Raw genomic sequence first — 20902 nt, forward strand, 5'->3', positions numbered from 1 at the left:
TGGCAGGGACCTATTTTAAGAACTCTGCTGGAGGCAGGTAAAGAGCAGGCTTGTATTTCCTTTGTTAAAAGGGCAGCTGCTAGAAGGATTCCCTGCTTGGTTAGAGATTTCCAGAAAAACAGATTTCTCTCCCTTTCTGCTTCAGCACAGGGAAAGCAGTGAGAATTCCCTGGAAAGATGCCTCTGGTGAAGAGGAACATTGAACCTCGTCACCTGTGCCGTGGCGCTCTTCCTGATGGGGTGACCAGCGAGCTGGAATGTGTGACCAACAGCACCTTGGCTGCCATCATCAAACAACTGGGTAGCCTCAGTAAGTTGAAAACAGGAGGGCACGTACGGATCCTCTGTGGGGTTCTTAGGCAGAGTGGCTGTTCGTTCGTCATCTGCAAAAATCCCCACTTTGGGGCTTACTGGGTCAGAACTTCAGCTGGTGTGAATTGGCTCCAGGATTGTGAGTGTGAAATGCTCAGGGAGATTAGAGAGGCTGCAAAAAGAGAAAACCCAGCAATAATAATGCGGGATTTCAGCTATCCCATATTGACTGGGAACATGTCACCTCAGGATGGGATGCAGAGATAAAATGTCTAGACATCATTAATGACTGAGGCTTGGAGCAGCTAGTCCTGAAACCAGCAAGGAGAGAGGCAATTCTTGATTTAGTCCTAAGTGGTCACAGGATCTGGTCCAAGAGGAGAATGTAATTGAACTGCTCAGTAATAGCAACCATAATGTGATTAAATTTAACATCCTTAGGGGGGAGAAATATCACAGAAACCTACCACAGTGGCATTTAACTTCATGCCAATTTTTTTAAAAGGCTCTAGAGGGGATCTGGCAATTCCAGGCCGGTAAGTCTAACTTCAATACCAGGCAAATTGGCTGAAACTATAGTAAAGAACAGAATTATCAGACATATGCATGAACACAATATGTTGGGGAAGAGTCAACACAGCTGTCAAAGGGAAATTATGCCTCACCAGTCTATTAGAATTCTTTGAGGGGGACAACAAACTTGTGGACAACGGTGATCCAGTGGATATAATGCACTTGGACTTTAAGAAAGACTTTGACAAGGTACCACACCAAAAGCTCTTAAGCAAACCAAGCAGTCATGGGATAAGAGGGAAGATCCTCTCATGGATCAGTAATTGGTTAAAAGACAGGAAACAAAGGGTAGGAATAAGTGGTCGGTTTTCACAATGGCGTGAGATAAATAGTGGGGTCCTCGAAGGATCTGTACTGGGACTAGTACTGTTTAACATATTCATAAATTATCTAGAAAAAGGTGTAAACAATGAGGTGGCAAAGTTTGCAAATGATACAAAATTAAGATAATTAAGTTCAAAGCTGACTGCAAAGAGTTACAAAGGGATCTCATAAAACTGAGTGACTCGGCAAGAAAATGGCAGATGAAATTCACTGTTAATAAACACAAAGTAATGCACATAATCCCAACTATACATTCAAAATGATGGAGTCTAAATTAGCTGTTACCACTCAAGAAAGAGATCTTGGAATCATCATGGATAGTTCTCTGAAAACATCCGCTCAGTGTGCAGTGGCATTCAAAAAAGCGAACAATGTTAGAAACCATTAGGAAAGGGATAGATAGTAAGACAATAAATATCAAAATGCCACAATATAAATCCATGGTACGCCCACACCTTGAATACTGCATGCAATTCTGGTATCCCCATCTGAAAAATGATATCGAATTGGTTTTTTATTCAGAGAAGGCTTTACAGCCCCCGTCCCCCTCTCCTCACACCCTCAATATTATTGAAACTTAAATTGGGGAGTCTAAAGTAAATTGGAAGTGATTATTATCTACAGTACTTGAAACATAGACTGAAGCATTCAATATTCCTCTTGCTATGGAAATAAATGTAAGTGAATAATCTGCAGTGTCCCCTATGAAGACCTGTTTTCTCACTATAGTGATTACATTTTTTTTTCACATGTATTATTATGAATAGACCCTAGAAGTCCCAAATGAGATCAGGGCCACGTTGAGCTGACAGTGTACAAACATGTAATAAGAGACAGTCCCTGCCCCCACAGAGTTTACATTCTAAACAGACAAGACAGACAAAGTGTGGGAGGGGAAAGAGAAGTCCAGAGAGATTAAGTGACTTGCCCAGGATCACACAGCAGGTCAGTAGCAGAGCTGAGGATATACTCCAGATTTCTTGATTTACAATCCAGGGACCTAAACACTAGAGCACACTGCCTCTTGTGGGGCATGTTGAAAGGGACCGTATATTTTAGGAGATCGGAAAGGGGATTGTGGGATCTTTTACCTCCACTGTCAAAGGTTGAATTTGGCCCAGATTGGTACTCATGCTGTTCATGGGTAATCACTAGCCTCTGCTAGATTAGTTTGGGGATATTTTTGCAGTTGTTAATATGTATCCAGATTGTAAAAGGCTCTAATTCTCTCCCCTCGCCCCACACCTCCCCCAGAAGCAGTTTCAGCGGAGAGGCTGAGGAGAGAAAGGGGTGTGGATAAACAGAGACCTGCTCTCTCTCCACGCTGTCACTATGGCATCTTTCATCTGCATTATATTCACTTGTATGTTTAAAAACCCCAACATGTTTTCTGAGCTTCTTAGAGCACAGCAGCTGATAATAGTGGGCAACATGCAGGGACAACAACACACACACACACACACACACACACACACACACGAGACAGTCCCCATGGTCTACTCATCACAAAGAATGGAAATAAATTAAACCAAGGCTGGCTGAGTTGCTTTGCAGCTGGATCAGATCAGAAAGCTACAAAGCCCAGAGTTCCCTGTTATTGAAGAGTGTCCATTTGCATGAAAAACTCCTTGATCCTGAATCTGCGGGGATCGCTTGCTAGACGTAGTTGCAAAAAAAACCACCACCACCACCACCAACAGAAGCTCAGAACTGTCATCCTAAAGGCACCACATTTAAAATGATAGTATTTCTCAAAAGGAGAGAGAGGGAGAGATCAATCCAAATAAGTCAAGTGTACCAGGATTGAGTTAATATGATTCTCACCTGCAGGTGTCAGTAGTGTTTTGATAAATGTTGTGATGTTTAGACCTTTCCCACGTTAAAAGATTAACATAGAAACGTGATGAACTGTGACATAATATAAGCAGCCTTAATTCTGAGTCTTTCAGCTGCATCAAAATGAATAGTGGATTTTTTTCTTCTAAGCAGTTGATTCAGCCCTAGTAGTTTTTGCTCATTCAAGATTGAATCTTGCAGGACAGTTTAATTCAAATAGATGTTATTAAACTTCACATGGTCTGGGAACAATACTGATCTCAGCAGTCCTAGAGATCACTAACAGGGCAGTTATAGTGAAAACAAACACACACTCACACACGTATGTTAATACCTGGATTTGGCTATACCGTTTCAGTCTGTATTCTCTCTAATAGGAAGCAGGCAGTCTGATCCAATGGATAGAGCACTGGATGGGGACTGAGGAGACCTAGGTTTTATTCATAGCCCTTCCTCTGACCTGCTGTGTGACCCTGTGAAACTTCTTCTTGTCTATTTAGATTGTAAGCTCTCTGTGGGAGGGGCTGTCTCTTTGGTATGTGTGTGTACAGTGCCTGGTGCAACAGAACCCTGATCATGCTTAGGGTCTCTAGATTTCCTACCCACTATATGGCTCTTTTCCAATGTGACTGCAAGGTGCTGGCTTGTCCCCACTCCCAGAGACTCTTTCCAGGGACAGTTTTATTTTCTAAACCTAGTCAAAACATAAAAGCAGTCTCTCAGCCCACCATGGACTGCAGCTGCCAGAGGACTTTCCCCTTTGCCTCTCAGTGCCTCCTGCAGGATTCTTCCCGGCCCTTTTCACAGAGCACTGCCTCCCAGGGCTTTCTCCCACAAGACCCTTTTCCCCAGCAGGTCCCCACTGTCTCTCCTCCCAGTGGACTGTGGCAGTCACAGCTGTGCCCCATTCCTTACTGACAGCCTGGCTCTTTATAGCCCCAGGTGCTGCCCCATCCTCTGAAATAGCTAAACCGGGAGCACTTGTTCTGGGACAGGGGTGTGGAACCTGTTGCATTTGAAGGGGCCAACCACCTGCTGTCAGTGCAAAATGGCCATTTTCCGCATTCAGAAACATGCAATAATGTTGAGGTTCAAGCCACTTAGAATGAGGGTGCTGCAGAGAACCTGTGCTCTTGGTTACATAGTGTAGCAAATCCATGGCCACCCAAGATTTCACCGTTGTCTCTGGTGCTCACCGTGGCTATTGAGACCTTCATGGCAATAGCAGGTGGTAGAAACAAGCTCCTGCTGGTTCAAAAGCAGAATTCTCCTTTGAGCTCAAGGAGAATATCTCCTTAGCGGACAGCAGTATGCAGCCGATGGCACACCTCAGAGCAGTTCTGATTGTGTGCAGCCGAAGGCAGTGCTGTGCACAAACACATCAGCTCATTACAATATACACACTTAATACACTTGGCCAGTTATACAATTTAGACATGAAAACGACAGTTACAAGGAAATCAGTTCCATCAGGCGTATTCCTGTCTTTCATTATCACTTGCTTTGGCCGCCAAAAGGGAATCTTTTATTGCACACACAAAATATGGAAAGATTCTTGCAAACAAGCAGACCTGTAATGGCTGAGCATGGGGGCTGGAGACTTGTGTTCCCATCTTTCACATGTCTCCCAGGCCCCCTAGGAGGAATGCACTGTACATGCTTGTGGCTAGTTTGTGCAAACTGAAGGCTGCGCAGATCTGGGGAAATAATGGCTGGGAATGCAGACTAATGTCATGGAAAACAAATGGGAAGGCCGGGCTTGCACTGGCTAAGCCTGTCTTTTGTAGCGGAGTCCCCATGGGAAAATCCTTACATTTGCCTCTCTCTATAACTACATCATCCATCTCTCAATTGAGCTGCCATGTACACCCCTCTTTGCCTTTTGTTCTTTAAGGCAGACATGCTGAAGACATATTTGGAGAACTGTTCAATGAAGCCAATAGTTTCTATTTGCGGATGAACTCCCTGCAGGAGAGGGTGGATCTTCTGGTGATCAAGGTCACTCAGTTGGACTCGACGGTGGAGGAAGGTAAGATGGGGCTGGCCGGCAGGAGTTGTCTTTGTTCTTCTCTGTTGTGTTGGTTGTAGAATGTGGAGGTTGCAGCTGGAAGGAATTTCAGTTGTAACTTTGCTCTACTAAGATTTTACTAATATTTGGCCCTCTCCTTTCTTTCTCTCTGCCATGGAGAGTCATTCCAAAGGATCAAGCCTGCTAGCCTGGAACCCATTTAAAAAACCCAAATTCTTATTTCCGCTGAGATTGTGAATGCCACAAACAGCCAAATTTAGAGGCAGTTTTGAGTGAGGAAGTTCCCAAGAAACCCTGGGAGGTTTAGAGCCATGGAAATGGCTCTGCACCACCTCAGCTTAGAGGAACGTAGCAATTGCCGTACCATGCCAGTGCACCGTCTAGACCAGCATCCTGTCACCAGCCAGTGCCAGATTCTTAGAGGAAGGTGCAAGGATCCCTGCCGAAGTCAGCTATGCACTAAAGTGCTCCCAGGGAACATGTCTCCCTAACCCCCTTAGCTGCAGGCCAGCTAATGACATAACACAGGAGGGTTTGTATCCTTTCCCAAACTCCTTTGTTTTAAACCCTTGCTCACTCTTCTAACCCTGGATAACATAACTCACAGCATATTAGCTGTTCTCAGCTGCCGGAGCAGCCCCTGGGGGCTATGGCATCTGCGTGTAAGTTAGAGCAGCCCGGAGGGTTAAGGAAAGATTACCAATATGATCAGGACCATGGTGTATTCTCTGGCCCGTTCAAGTTACCGGAGTGTAAGTGGCAACAGGATTTGGCCTCCAGTGTTGAATACTGGATCCAGCTGGCTGGAAGTCATTCTGAGGGCTGTGCCCGTTGCGACACACGTCCTTCCCTTGGAAATGTTGCTGTGTGTTTCTTGAAGAAGATCGTCCCTGTGCTGTCTCAGAGGTAGCCCCGTGTAATGCCACAGTTGCTATGGTTATTTGTTCATTGAATCCCTGAAATGCAGGTAACTTATCAGTCATGTCTCAGTGCTTCTCATGGGCAGCCTTAGGTATCTGCTGATGCAGCCGTGAACTGCCCGTCACCCGGGATCACAGTGGCTACCCACCTGGACAAGGAGAATCGGACAGTCTGTCACTGCCACTCCTTAGCCCCTGCAGACAGAAAGCGGCAATCCCTCCCTTCCAGGCCACCCCTCCCTCCTTGTGTGGCGTAGCTGCTGCCTTGGCAGCCCTCCATACAAAATGTGTTAAGAGAAAATACCGCAGGCAAACATATGAATAGTTACCTTGTTTGGGAGCAGAGAGAACACAGGCAATTATTTGATCAGCTCACTGCATGAGATTAGCCTGAGAGAGGAGCAGAGGACGGCGGGGAAGCAGGAAACCTGCCTAATTAATAAATGTGACTGATGCACAGTCAGATGTATGAAGAAGCGCTACAAACATCCCAATGGAGGCTAGAGACATGGGGATCTATGCACTGAAGCACAGGCAGCAAACATTGGCACATAGGTACATGAATGCAGGATGTAACACATATGGAGCCTTTCTCCTGCTAAACAAATGCTCAGTATATCTGCAGATGAGAGCTGGGAGGGAAATAATTTTCCCATCCTAGGCAAATTTATGAGATACTGAAAAAATGTCCCACCCTGAATAAGGGCGAGAAATCATTCTCAAATCTTTTTACAGACTGAAAAGCCAAAAAAAACTTTTGGCTCCAGTTAATCAAAATGTTTCATTTTGACAACTTTTAAACTTTTTTTCCCAAACATTTTTTTAGTCAAAAAAAAGTGTTGAAACTAACCCGTTCCTGCGAAAAGTTTGGGATTGATGAATCAGCATTTGCTGATGTTAAAATGTTTCATTGAAAAATTCCTGACCAGCTCTATTGCAGACACACGCAGCCTGGCCAGAGAGCGGATTCAATGGATAGAGGTTGCTTCCCGGCCCGCTGAACAGGCTAGGAGACAGCCAGGACTGTGCTGGGCTATTTGATGTGGCAACTTGACGTCTTTTTGAATACTGGGCAGAAGAAGGAGGAGCGTGGCAAACGCTAACAGGTCCACAAAGCCAGAATCCCTGCAAATAGTGTGTGTGGGGGGGGGGTGCAATCTTTCTGATGAGGCATTAGGCGTTAGAGATGAACCTCAAACCCTCAAGTTTAGCCTGGATCAGAACTTCCACAAAGTTTCAGGGTGTTCCGATCTGGGGGGTTGGTTCAGGCCCATCTCTAATAAGAATTGGCCAAGACAGCCTGGTTGCATATAGTGCAGAGTAGACAGTACCACTGTTTGTAAAAGTGTTGTGCTGCATGTGGCTGCAAAGGATGTTAGAAAAGTAAAATAGGACTTAGCATTGGTCTTAGGTTGGAAAAATTCCTCTGCACAAAATCCCATTGCACTCTTCCACGTTCCTTCGCTTTGTGACTTTCGGAGCAAAATTGCTCTGTTTTACACCAATCAAAAGGTGGATTTTCCAAGTACCACTGTTCCATGCAAAGAAGACTTAACCAGGGTCGAGAATCTGCCCCAGTAAATTTGCATGTGTTTCTGACAGAATCTGGCACACTCCCTCCATTAGAGACAGTTTGCCTTTCCTTGGACATTTACCCTCTGTAACATCCAATGCATTCATACAGCTTACACTGATGTGGGGAACTTCTGCTTGTGCTTGCCTGACACAAATCCAGCCACGAGTAAAACTTCACCGAATGTAGGTCTCTTTCAGTTCAGTGATGAAAACGCGCCCACTTCCCGTCAAAGGAGGGAAGCCTGTCAGCAGGGCTGTCACAGCGTAGGCCTGTGTGCAAGCTCAGAGTAGTTCCTTCTTTTGGCAAAATGCTGTTTTCCATCCGGTGGGAGCTCCTGCAGCACGACTCGTAGTGGAGTTGGCATCTCAGGCAGTCAGCAGGAAAGCTTTGGATGGCTCAAGTGTCTGTGCCGGAGGCTGGATTTCTGTCTCCCACTCTCCCCATACACAGCTCTGCCTCACGTGCCCACATGCAGGAGAGGCCGGGGCAAATGCTCGCCGACCAAAAGGGCTGGATGGATTGTCATTGATTGTGGGGGAAATGCCAGAAATTCTGCTTGGTGCCATCAGAGAGGCCTTGATTTTAATAGTGAAATAACACAGAGGTGGAAATATTAATGCCTAGGCACCACTGGCATCCAAAGTGACCTGGGACAAGTCTCTAGCCTGCACAAATAAACTCAAATTGAACACGAGCCAACCTTTTAGCCTAGAGTATCAAAGTCTGGTTAATGTTTTGAATAGCTGGACATTTACATGCCGGGTATCGGGTGAGGCCGGCAGGCATGCAGCATGCGTGTTGGGCACAGGGGAAAACGGGAGACATGCAGTTTGAGTGCTGGATGCAGTGTGCATGCTGGGCACAGGTGGGACTGTCAAACACACAATGTGAGGGTTAGGCTGCAGTGCTCAAATGCGAGGACATAGTGCGAATGGCAAGTGTGCCTTGTTAGGGCGGGGTGCAGAGAGCAAAGGCCAGGCACATGGCCCGGTGCCGGGTGAAAGGTGCAGGAGTTGTGTTGAGAATACAAATAGCAGGCCCTCAGCCTTTCCCCGGGCACATTAAGGTTTCTTTCTTGTGTGGTCACAGTTTCACTGCAAGACATCAACATGCGGAAAGCGTTCAAGAGCTCAACTGTGCAGAACCAGCAGGTGGTCTCTCGGAACTCCATCCCTAACCCCGTGATGGAGATGTACCAACGCTGTGACAAGCCGCCACCGCTCAACATCCTCACGGCATACAGGTAAGGGGCGTGGGGGCTGGGCAACGTCCCTCATGCCCACTGTGCAACTTTGGTGTACGGTTGAATATAGACCAAACAATCCCTAGCCGAGCCAAACCTACTTTGGAAGAGATTGTTTCCTATCAAATCGGAAGGACCCACTTCTGATCAGCCTTACCCCACTTTTATTTGTATGTAACTCCATTGCCTTCAGCGGTGTTACTTCAGGCCCCTTATCTCTTCGCTTGTACACTGTTCATTCTGCTGTATGGGGCTTCCTCTGGAAGTCCATTGGTGCCCTTATCCTCAAGTGCTGTGATGGCATCAGCCTGAAGTCACAGTTGTTTCGAGTGGTGTTACTGGGTGGTTACAGGAGAATATTGGTCCGCTGTTTGATGATGGTTCAGTAAATGATGCTCTTTTCTCAGCTGTTCAGCTGTCTCGGCATTGCACCTACACCGATCGCGTCTCTTGTACAAGACAACCGAAACCACCCAGAGTTTATTTAATACAGCCAATAATACTCTGTACTTGCACAGTGCAGATCATCCAATAATAAATGTGATGTGAGAAAGTGTCACAGATCACTAACAGGTTGAAGCTAAATATGGCCTAGGTCATCCAAAAAGGCAGGAACCCAACCCCCACCCTCATGTATCTCTGGGGGGGGTGGGAAGGAGTGGTAACATTTGGGAGCTTCTTTGGAAAATTAGAGACTTTCCTGGAATTCTATATCAGCCTGTATGTCAAACAGGCCTTAATAAACCACTAATTTTGAAGCCAATAATATTTTCCATTTTTTAGCAATTACTTCTGAGTGTCATCTGTGCCAAATCCTTAATGATCTATGTTGTGGTGAGAGGGGAATGGGTGGAGAGTGGGATGGGGATGGAATAGTGAGGGAGATGGAAGGAGGCAGGTAGACAGAAGGGAATAGGCAACTGTAGGCTGAAGCAAAGAGGTGTCTTGCCACCAGCCCGCGGAGTTCGTCAGGGTTCGTTTCCCAAGTGCTGGGCTCATTAACGTGCCTTTGTTTTTAGCCATCAAGTTATTAATAACATTTTATCCTGTTGCTGAGAATTTCCTCTATCCCTCCCCAACTCTGCTGTGATAATTTCAGGGACGACAAGAAAGATGGCCTCAAATTTTACACCGACCCTTCATATTTCTTCAACCTGTGGAAGGAGAAGATGCTGCAGGCGACTGAGGACAAGAGAAAGGAGAAACGTAGGCAGAAGGTAAAGCCATCAGAGAAAGCTCTGAATCGGGCCTAAGATGAGGCTGGTCTGGACTTAGTTTGATAGTTTGATGCCGTTATAGTGTCCTTCTGAAATGGGTGCAGTATCTCTTGCTCTCTCTGACATATCTAAGGTGCCCGTCACCGTACTATCATCCTCAAACTCATGTCCAGTCAATGCTGCTCTGGTAGGAGTCACTTTTGAAGGAGTTTCCCACCTTAGCACCTGAACAGGTTGATGGCTCAAGGAGCCTGGGATGGAGCTTGGGTATTCTTATCCCATGTGCGCCAGTCACCAGTTGCGAGGTTTTTACATTTAGGAAACATACAGATCTCCTAATGTCCAGACCAGCAATAAGAGAATCACGAGACCATCTGGCGTCAATGAGTTTCTGGTTTGTTGCTTGCTCATGTTTGGGGAGTCATATGACACTGAAACCTTTGGAAAACAAATCCCTCTTGGCTATTTTTGACATTATGCTACCTTGATTGAAGTCCCCTACGTGCCCCTTAGCTATATGGCACTCAAGGGATTGGCACCTGAAAACAGAAATATAAAGGAAACCTGGGGTTTCAGTGGTAGGTAAAGGATCCCCCATTGCTTTTCTTTTTAAAGAGCCCAGGGACAGAAAAGCAGGTCTTAAAATAGAAGCAAGCCCTGCACGTGGTCAGAGAACATGTTTAAGGCCTGGGTTGAAGAGAAACAGGCTTATCCCATAAGCACCAGTGGATGCTGCTGGACCTATTCTTGTCCTGTTTGCTTTGGCTAATGCCTATTCTGATGGAAGGTGTCAGAGCAATGGGTGTAGGAGTGGCCCACTGGAATCCAAAGGCTCACATGGGCTATGCAACAAGGAGCTTATGGCATGAGCTTGAGATTCACCCTGACACTATTACCTCCATCAAGTGTAACTGCAGACTTGAGTTTCCATGTTCTCATAGACTTTAAGGTCAGAAGGGACCACCATGATCATCTAATCTGACTTCCTGCACATTGCAGGACACAGAACCTCACCCACTCCTAACCTCTGGCTGAGTTACTGATGTCCTCACTGTTCTCTGGGTTGTCAGTAGTTTGGCTCAGGCTTCCAAATCTACATGGAAATCATATGGAAAGTCTCTGGAATGTATTCCAGACTCCAATGAGTCCATCCCAGCTTTCACAGCTAACTGTACCAGTTCAGAAAGTGAAGACACTGGCTGAACCTGCTGGTGCTCTCAGCCTTCGGTTCCATTGTTCACTCTCTGGGCTGCTCCAGAACCAGCCTTGTGATTGTGATTGGTGTTTAGATCAGCACAACCTTATTGCATAATTGAATGACAAGCAGGAGGTGATGGTGCACCAAGACTCATTATTACAGGAGGGAAAGGGAGCGTGAAGGGGCAGTGCTGACGTGGTGTCCTAGTGGTTGGGACCCAGGATCTAAAATAATATGTCCTGAGAATTCCACTAGTGTTTGGTATCCCAGTTACCCTTATACACATAACCTAAAATCCTTACTTGAAGTCAAGCTCAAGCAAACATTGCACTATGTACAGTCAGCAGGCAGCCATCCTGCAGTCATGCTAACAGGACAGGGCTTATCTGCTTCCAGGAGCAGCGGTTAGTGGAAGATTCCACCCGGGAGGTGAAGAAAGTGAGAAAAGCCCGCAACCGGCGCCTGGAGTGGAACATGATGGCATATGATAAAGAATTCCGGCCCGATAACAGGTTCTCACCATCCCCATATCACATGGCCTCATCGGAAGGATCACTGTCCCCAGATAATAGGCAGGTTTTCTGTATTACACGCTTATTGTTTTTCTTTGCTTTTCTTCACCTTTCTTTTTTCTTTTCGATTTTCTGGGTGAATTGGTTCCTCGTGGCAGTGAAGGACTATTAGCGCTGACTAGGAAGCAGGTGCAGGGAAGGCAGGCACTGTGCAAACCCCAGCCTGCTGCTTAGCGTTCTGATACGCAGCACCCCTGCTGGGTTGGTCCTGCACCTGCCAAATCATGTCTAATTCCGCATTAGCTTTGCGATCTCTGTGTGGAGCTGAGATGAGACCAGAACATTTTTCATTTGGGACCTAAGCTAGGATTTCCACCCAGTTGAGCTAAAAGGCTAATTCATTAGCCTGCAAGGCTATTGCCACCTCTCTACTCTCAGCTTGCACCATCCCAATACCGTCTTGCATGTTTGTATTTCGGTGGCTACACATCATGTCTCCCAATGTTGTTGCCTTGATCCCAAATGCCAATAGGTGCCATCATACTCCTCCCTGACCTGTCCTCACCTTGCCTTCCCTCCAGGCCCTCCATACAGGAATACAACCTTTGGTATTTTTCTGTGCAATAGATCTTATGCGTCAGATGCAGCTGATCACTCATACCCGGCCAGTCCTAACCACCCTGCACAGCAGATATTAGCTCCAGCCTCACACCTGTCAACAGACAACAAAGAGATCATCCTGGTCGCTAACCAGGCCCAGGAACATGTCTACAGGCCCTCAGCAGCAGGAAGCCGTCAGAACAGTCTCAACCGAGTCCAGCAGCCCCATGTGCCACAGCATCCAGAGGCTATATTGAATGGACCAAGACCTCAGATAGTCAAGGAGTATGGGTATGGATTTCAACCTGCTTTCCTTCATCCAGTGACCCGTTTGTCCCTTTAAATGAGTTTAGTGCTTTGGAAAGGTGCCAGGTTGACAGCCATAGAAAGTGAGGTCCTCTGTCCCCAGAACAAGTACACGATAGGCAGCAGCTGTCACATAGATGGTCCTTCTGTAAGTGCGCCTTACCATTCACGAGGTGAGAAATGGTAGTTCAGTCTCCATGGCCCATTCAGTCCTTTAGTCATGTGATCAGCCTGCCAACAAGAACATCAGTTGATGCCATCTGTGAGAGTGCTTTGTGAGAGGTCAACACCTGTGTATCCCAGAACTGCACTCAGAAAACACCATCTCCTTTCACATCATGCCACAGTGATGATTAGACCAGTACAAGACAGGTCCAAATTCAATCCAGTAGCCTCGATATGTAAAGATCCCTATCTTAGTCCCAACTCCCTGACTCATCCAGCCTTCCCCTTGCTACTAGCCTTTATTGTCACCCAAAGATAAACCGATGCCAAAAAAGTCATATGCAAGCTCAGAGTCTGCCCTCTGTCATCCCGTGGAACCCTGAGCAGGGTTATATTTGAGGGCAGAATTTGGCCCGTGATGGTTTCTGCCAATTAGAAGGTGGCAGGGGAGGGGAAAATCTTTTGTTCAGGACCTTGGACAGCTTCCTGTGAGCGCTTGGCTTGGGGAGATCTTACCTATTCTGCAAGCATTCTCCTTCTCTTTTTCAGTGCCCTCCAAGTTCATAATCCCATGGGAGCTCTTACTCCAGAGTCACAAGCAAAACAAAAGACTAAAAAATAATTCAACCCATTCATTTGAGATGGTCCTTTAAAAGCGCCATTTGGGTTCTAAACTCAATTATCTCCCTGGGTATGTCTGCACTGCAATAAAAGACCCAAGGCAGGGGCACCACTGGCCTGCCTTAGCGGACTTGGACTCACAGGGCTCGGGCTGTGGGGCTATAAAATGGCAGTGTAGATGTTTGGGTTTGGACTGAACGTCTACACTGCTAATTTTAGCCCAACAAGCCCAAGTCAGCTGACCCAGGCTCTGAGACTTGGTGCTGAGGGTTTTTTATTGCAGTTTTTTATTGCACCCTCTCTCTCTGTCTGTACCATCAAATAAAACAATTCAGTCTTCAAAGATCATTATGTAACACTTTCTATCCTGAGGATCCTACAGGTTGCACATAGCTCCTTCTAATTCAGTATCACTTTGAATGTCTAAAGTGATTGATGCCAGAGGCTTCAGAGGAAGGTGTAATCTCCCCTGAACCATTACAAAAACAAACCTAAAGGCACAATTCTGTACAACAGGAGGGAGATTTCATCCTGACCCCAGCAGTCGGTCAGACCAGCCTTGACACAGAATAATTGGTAGCCCCTTTAACTTTGTCCCACCTGGCGTAACTGTTCCTGGTATGATGCAGGAACTTAATTGGCTTTTCTGAATGAGTCTGAAGCACCTCACTGTTACCTGCCCCTCTGGCATTGCACAAGGCAAAGACATTTCCCAAACAAGAACTAGACAATTTTTTTTCTTTTGGGTACAACACTGATGTATCAGATACTGTGGACCCCTGTCACAGCCGTTCCCGTACAGAGGCACAATGTACAGACGTAAGGATGGGGATTCATCCAGATCTCTATATTCCCCTTTTTGTACGTTTAAAGAATCAGTCACTCAGTTAGACTTCAGCATAGCCTTTCAAGGTGAAATACAGGCAACCAGAGGGAACATAACCTTCCAGGCCATCTGAGGCCACTTCCACCAGCGTCTCAGCTCTCACTCAAGATTTACAAGCTTCCCTCCCCTCACTACTTTGCCTTACACCCTCCTTCAGTTGCTTTCCTGCCCCTGCCTCTTAGCATGTAAATTTCACGTGTTTTTACACACTTACTGAATGGCAAACTGGTCCAAGATACAGTATTATACGGCTTACGCCCATTGTCTAATCAGCTTCCAGGGCCCAGAGACTTCCTTGGCAGTTACACCTGGTGGAACCAGGCCTGGAGTTGGTCCGGTATATCCGCTTACAAGGACTGAGTTCCCTGTCATGTTTGGTGTTTGTGTCTTTTCAGGTGACACTTTAGAAAACGGTCTGCTTTTGTTACCAAAGTGGGTTTCTCTGAATATATAGGAATCATTTCAAATGCAGCCACTGCTGGGGTGGAACATGGGAGCTGTTTACCAGCACATAGCTGAGCTGCGCAATAGTTTAGGACAGGCAGTGGAGATAAATGTCATGCCCATTTTAAACTGCAGGGGGAATTGAGCGCGTGCATTTCCCAAAGCTGGAATTTATCTGGGATATTTTGGTTGCGACTAAGTGACCCTGAGTGGCGGGTCCTTGACGTTATGGTTCATGTTTGGTATTTCTTTAGCAAGCAGGATTTCTGCTATGGCCATTGATTTGCTCTCTGTCCTTTACTTGTTGCAGTCCCCAGCAGATGCCCCTGGCAGAATACTTTGTGCCTCCTGCTCCTCCGCCCCCGCCCCCTGTGATACCCTCTGCTCAGACTGCCTTCGACAGCCCCATCTCAGCACCTCCCGCCATGGCGGCCAGCGCTGCAGCCTCCGTGGCTCACTCGTCATATGCACCTTCCCCGCCTCCAGCTCCACCCTGCCCATATTCTGCTTCCCCCCCTCAGACTGGCCCGATGGGGCCCCCCGTCGCACCTCCCCCACCTCCACCCGGTCCTCCAACAGTCGCTGCCTCGCCGGCTCACTCGGCATCGCCCCCGGCGGCAGTGGTTGAACCTCGGAAACCTCAGATCCCTCTGATACCAATGAGCGATGCCAGGAGCGACCTGCTTGCTGCGATTCGGAGGGGTGAGTTACAACCCGGGACACTGGCACTGACCAGCAGTGAGGGGGAGCGGAGATGGAGAGAGAAGGACATGTTGGGGATTCCAGCAGACACATATGCCCACGCACACTAGAGGCCTGATCCAAAGCCCATTGTAGTCAGTGCAAAGTCTCCCACTGGTTTCCATGATCTGGGATCAGGCCCCGCGTGCTCAGAGGACCCGTGAAGAAGATTTTATTGCTAATGTTACCTGTAAACACTGAAGAGAGGGGAATTATTGATGGGGGGAAGAAGTAGGAGAGATGGGATGAAACTGAGCAAAGGACCATTCAATCTGGATATCAGGGGGAAAATCCTGCATGCACTGAAGCCCAGCTTCCCAGGGGACGTGGTAGAAAGCCCCATCATTTGGGATGTTTAAAACCGGACTGCACAGTGCACAAGCAAATGCCCAGTAGGGAACGAGCTTGCACTAGGCACCGTGGAGAAAGCGGTGGACAGCATGATCTAATATGCCTTTTCCTTCTCCATTTCTGCTAACACTGCTGGGTTGAACAGTAGGGAGGGAGGCAGGCTGGGGCTGTGCAACTCCGTGTAGCCCACTGGTGGGTAGGTGGGTGGGTGTTTTACAGGTCCTCCTCTGTGCCAGATCCATAGAGGAGATGAGTCAGCTACAGCACCAGCTAGGGAGCTGTAGCTCAAGCAGCCAGTGCTTTTAGTTCCGAAGGTCCCTGGTTCACTCTTTGGTATGCTGGCCAATAGGGTGGCCATCACACATGCTCATATAGACAATGGGTGTAAGCTGCTCTTGCTGACCTTGGAGATTTCCCATCCTCTCTACTGCAGGAATTCAACTCCGGAAAGTCCAGGAACAGTGGGAGCAGGAGGCGAAGAAGGAACCGGTTGGCAATGATGTAGCCACTATCCTGTCCCGCAGGATTGCAGTGGAGTACAGCGAATCAGACGATGACTCGGAACTGGACGACAATGAGTGGTCAGATTAAGAGAGCTCAGCATGCTGTGTTGGAGTGTCCTCCCCCCTCCCTGCTTCTCCACAAGAAGGTGTGTGTGGCTGGGTTTCCCTGAACGTGAATGCTGATCACCGTCAGCACTTAGTGTGACTTATTCAGGAGCTTTGCTTTTACACCATGTTGTATTCTTGAAGAAATGAGGGTAGTGTTGTCAGTGGAGAGTGCGCACAGGTGGGACATGCTTTAAAAGCAGCAGTAACTGACATCTGCCCAGAATCTCGCCAGGTGTGGCTATGACACTTTAATAACGCTGAGAACACAATGAGGCGAGGATCAGTGGAGTTACTCTGGATTTACACCAGGGTGGCCGCAATCAGAAGCTGGTCCCACGCATGTGTTTATAGAGAAACAAAACTGCAGAAACAGCACTGCTTATTTGGCCAGATGTTAATTTTATAATGAAAAGCTCCTGAAAAAGCATCCTGTTCCCATAGCAAATACCGCCACGTGGTTATAGGTGTCTAGAGACCACAATTCACTTGTTTGTATTTTCTGCAGATGTTTAAAATTGTTGGGATTTGGACCGTATGAGCCAGGGGAAAGCTGTGTTCATTGCCATGAAAGTTACATGCAGAAAGAGTCTGTTTTCCCTTTAAAGTAATGTCGTTAGCTTTGCGTTCTGACAGTCAGAAAGGAGAGTTCTCTGCTGTCTCCCAGTTTCACTTTTAAGAGCACATCCTAGGGAGGCACAGATGTTTGTGGCATGGTTATATTTCCAGCTCTGCACTCAGATTCCCTGGGGAAGAGCATGAAAGGAAAGTTTAGTATAAACCTGCTCTTCTTTTGCCATCAGCAAAGAAACAAAGCCCTTGTTACTGAGTAGAAAGGAATAAAGTCAGTCTAAAGAGAAAAGAACCTCGCAATAGATTTAAGTTGTCTAAGAACGATCCTGAAGGCCTAGAAATAACTGGCCGACAGTGCTGTCCTATTGTTGTATCACCTTATTATTTGAAATAAAATTAACCAGGCTAAATATAACTCTCAGCCGCACTGAAGCAACCCCATTGGAGTTAGTAGGGAGCAATATTTGTCCCTTTGGGTTGACTTTTGATTTTCAGTTTCTAGTATCTGAGAATCTCCTTGTACAACTGAGGTGAATTCGGTCTTATTCCCGAAATAGTTATTGAGGTAACAATTCTTCCGCTTTTACTCAGGCTGAATAGTACGGTATGCCACGAGCAGTGGTAATGGGTCGGGATGGAGTACAGCAAACCTGACAATGACTCTGAACTGGGGGATAATGAGTAAGATTGGTAGGATCAGGCCCTGAATTAAGATGCTGAAAACACCAGTGAATGCTATTTGGTTTATTAATCCAAATGGACAGTGATTCATAAAAGCATTTTCATGTAGATACTGTCGGAGAAAAACACAGTTCTCACTTTTTGTTTGGGTACAGCAAGTCAGATGCTTTATTCTCTGCTTCCACAATACTAAGGGAGAAGCCCTGAGAATCCAAAGAGATCCTGTGGGAAATACTGAAAACCCACAGTAAGTTCTGAAAACTACAAGAGAACAGGAAATGGATTCTGACCAATAGAAAACTGGCCAGTGTCAGCCTTGAGTCTATATGAGATGGTCAAATAGGGCCCCAGTGTTCCAGGGACATGCACGCACACACCAGCAAACGCACCATTTCTACTTCCCCATCCGCAGTCTTGTCTGACTCATGGGTGGTGAATGAAACTGGATTCTCTTATTTCCCTCATGGTAACAGGAAACTTGCACTTTGGCTCCACCCTCTGGCTTCTTTGTCCATGCAGGTGACTGAAAAACAGCCAAGGGAGGGATACAGGCAGGTAGTGGTCAGCCAGAGTGAGAGTGCCTTGGGTGCCTGCAGGCAGGAAGACCTGGTGAAGGGCAGGGAAGATGTTGGCTGGAGCCCACAAGTGTCACTTCGTATAGGGCCCCATTTGGCTAGTGCCATCATTCACCCTTATTTACTAGAGAATGCGGCTCTCGAGCCAGCCCGCTTTGCAGGGAGAGGGGACGAGGGGGTTCGCTATCCAAACCAAGCAGCAACAGTTCCTGAAACACTGCAGCTACACGGCATATGTCAGCCCAGCAACAGGAAAGGAAAAAGAAACCAAGATAACAACCCAGCAGGATGCAACACAGATTCTCATCGGCATTGATATAGGACCCAACAGCTCAGCTGCAGATCCTGGGGCAATGGGAATGTTAAGCAGACATAGAAGGAGCTGGTGCCAGGTTGCTGAGCTGGGAATTCATGGTGTGCAGTAGTTACACCAAAGGCTCTTGCTCCTACCATCATCTTGTCTCTGTTTAGAACTAGCAGGCAGCCCCCAACCTGAGAAATGGAAAATACAGAGCTAGGAAGCTGCAAGCCAAACCCTGATCTCTTTACTCAGGCAAGTAGCGCCACTGAAGTCAATGATGCTACTTTCCTCAGTGAGGCGAGCAGGATTGGACCCCTACTGCAAGAGCAGGAAAAGCCTTGTACATTAAAAATAACATATACAAAACCACATAAGTATTTATTATATAGTGTTGTTAATATATGCATGATTTTGATGTGACCCACAAATGAAGAGAAATCCCAGACTCATGGGCTTGATGTGTAAGATTAAAAACATAACATATTCTGACATAAAGTGAATGCTAAAGAGATGTAGTAATTGCCTTTATCTTTGGTACATCCCCTTATGACCTTGTGTGGGGCCTGGGCACAGTCCCTGTCCTTGCACATCCAGTGTGCAAGGTCTGGGGATTCTAATGCAGAGAAGGATATTGGTGTCAGGTGAGGTGCTGGAGGCACAGTGCCTGAGTGAATGGCCTCCAGAGCGCAGTCCACTACTCTTCTCACCTTTGCAAATGTGAGCTGTGTCTTAAACCCACAGAGCCTGACTCTGCTCCACTTTCACTGGTTTCATACCTGTGTAGCTCCACTAACATCAGTGAGTTACTCCTGATTTACTCTGGCTCATAACATTGGAATCAGGTGCACAGTCTTGCCCACCACAGATTGGCTCCTAACGGTGACAGGGCCAGACTCTGCCCAGTTTACCCAAGCAAAACTCACTAGAGTTCATGGGAGACTAGCCTGAACTAGAGGATGGGACCTGGCTTGGATTTGTTGTCATTTGTACAACCCAAGATGTTAGTTGATCATTTTCTCCAGCATTGTTGACTTAGCCTTTCATAAGCCATCATAACAAACCAAAGCTGGGGCCTCGCCCCAAACTGGAGAAAGGCCAGAGAAGAGCAACAAAAATGATGAAAGATCTAGAAAACATGACCTATGAGGGAAGATTGAAAAAAATTGGGTTTGTTTAGTCTGGAGAAGAGAAGACTGAGAGGGGACATGATAACAGTTTTCAAATACATAAAAAGGTTATTACAAGGAGAAGGGAGGAAAATTGTTTTCATTAACCTCTGAGGATAGGACAAGAAGCAATGGGCTTAAATTGCAGCAAGGGAGGTTTAGGTTGGACATTAGGAAAAGCTTCCTGTCAGGTAGTTAAACACTGGAACAAATTGCCTAGGAGGTTGTGGAATCTCCATCATTGGAGGCTTTTAAAACAGGTTATACAAACACCTGTCAGGAGTGGTTTAGTTATTACATAGCCCTGCCTTGAGTGCAGGGGACTGGACTAGATGACCTCTCGAGGTCCCTTCCAGTCCTACACTTCTATGACTCTATGATTCTATGATCCTGCTCCCTTTGATGTCAGTGGCAAAACCCTTGGTCGTTTCAGAAGAAGCAAGATCATCCCTCAAAGCTGTCCATAGGAAGACATATCTTGGTTAGGAACTGTGGGGACAGACACATGTGGAGACAGAGGCATAGCCCAGAGGTTACAGCCCAGGAGCACATGGCTTTATGTTAGCATTGCACTGCCCAGATTCTGGCCTGCTATGGGAGCTGAAACAGCTCCGGGTGTGAACTAGACGAGGAGCTACTCTCACTTACAGCACCATCCCCGTGGCTGTAAATAGGCTGCGCTACAACCCACAATAGTGAGTGATATGGGGCCACCCCTTCCTACCCTGGCATGCAATGGCCAGAGTATGTACTGCTATCGAGGAGGGTAGCATATTGTCTGCTTATGTTGGCCCTGTATTGCTCTTGCACTAGGGGGATTGATCCTCAGTCTGTTCCGTCTCCTTAACAACTCCAGTCCATTGCTGGAGCACCATTGGCCACCATTGGCCCCTCTCTTTTGTGTTTATAGCAGCAGCTGAATTATGTGTTGTGCTAAGCAATCCACTGAGGCGTAGCTGTAGTAAGCTTTATCAGGCCCATGCCAGGGTTGATCCCGTAATATATTTCCTAGCACACAACTTTGGAGTGTTTTGGTCTCTCTGGGGTCACACCAGCCATCTTTCTGAAATTCCATTTGGCCATATTGTTGTTGCACAGCAGCCTAATGGACAAAGTCTTTTGGATGGCAGGGTGTTTATCAGAG

At 46.8% G+C, this 20902-nt stretch overlaps 1 protein-coding gene across 2 annotated transcripts; it reads left to right on the forward strand.

Annotated features, from left to right (window-relative positions):
- Positions 1-164: 164 nt before the first annotated feature.
- Positions 165-19674, forward strand: LOC117883360 (wiskott-Aldrich syndrome protein family member 3-like). 2 transcript variants are annotated; one of them, XM_034782612.1, is made up of 8 exons: positions 165-310; positions 4940-5074; positions 8660-8813; positions 9913-10030; positions 11625-11800; positions 12368-12631; positions 15073-15464; positions 16288-19674. In XM_034782612.1, exons 1-8 carry the CDS (start codon positions 178-180, stop codon positions 16443-16445), a joined length of 1530 nt encoding a protein of 509 aa, XP_034638503.1. In that variant the 5' UTR covers positions 165-177; the 3' UTR covers positions 16446-19674. The 2 variants fall into 2 exon arrangements, with proteins under 2 accessions (XP_034638503.1, XP_034638504.1); XM_034782613.1 differs by having other exon boundaries at positions 11625-11740.
- The last annotated feature ends 1228 nt before the right edge of the window (positions 19675-20902 follow it).

The sequence above is a fragment of the Trachemys scripta genome, chromosome 9, assembly GCF_013100865.1.
Source record: "Trachemys scripta elegans isolate TJP31775 chromosome 9, CAS_Tse_1.0, whole genome shotgun sequence".
Lineage (NCBI taxonomy): Eukaryota > Metazoa > Chordata > Testudines > Emydidae > Trachemys > Trachemys scripta.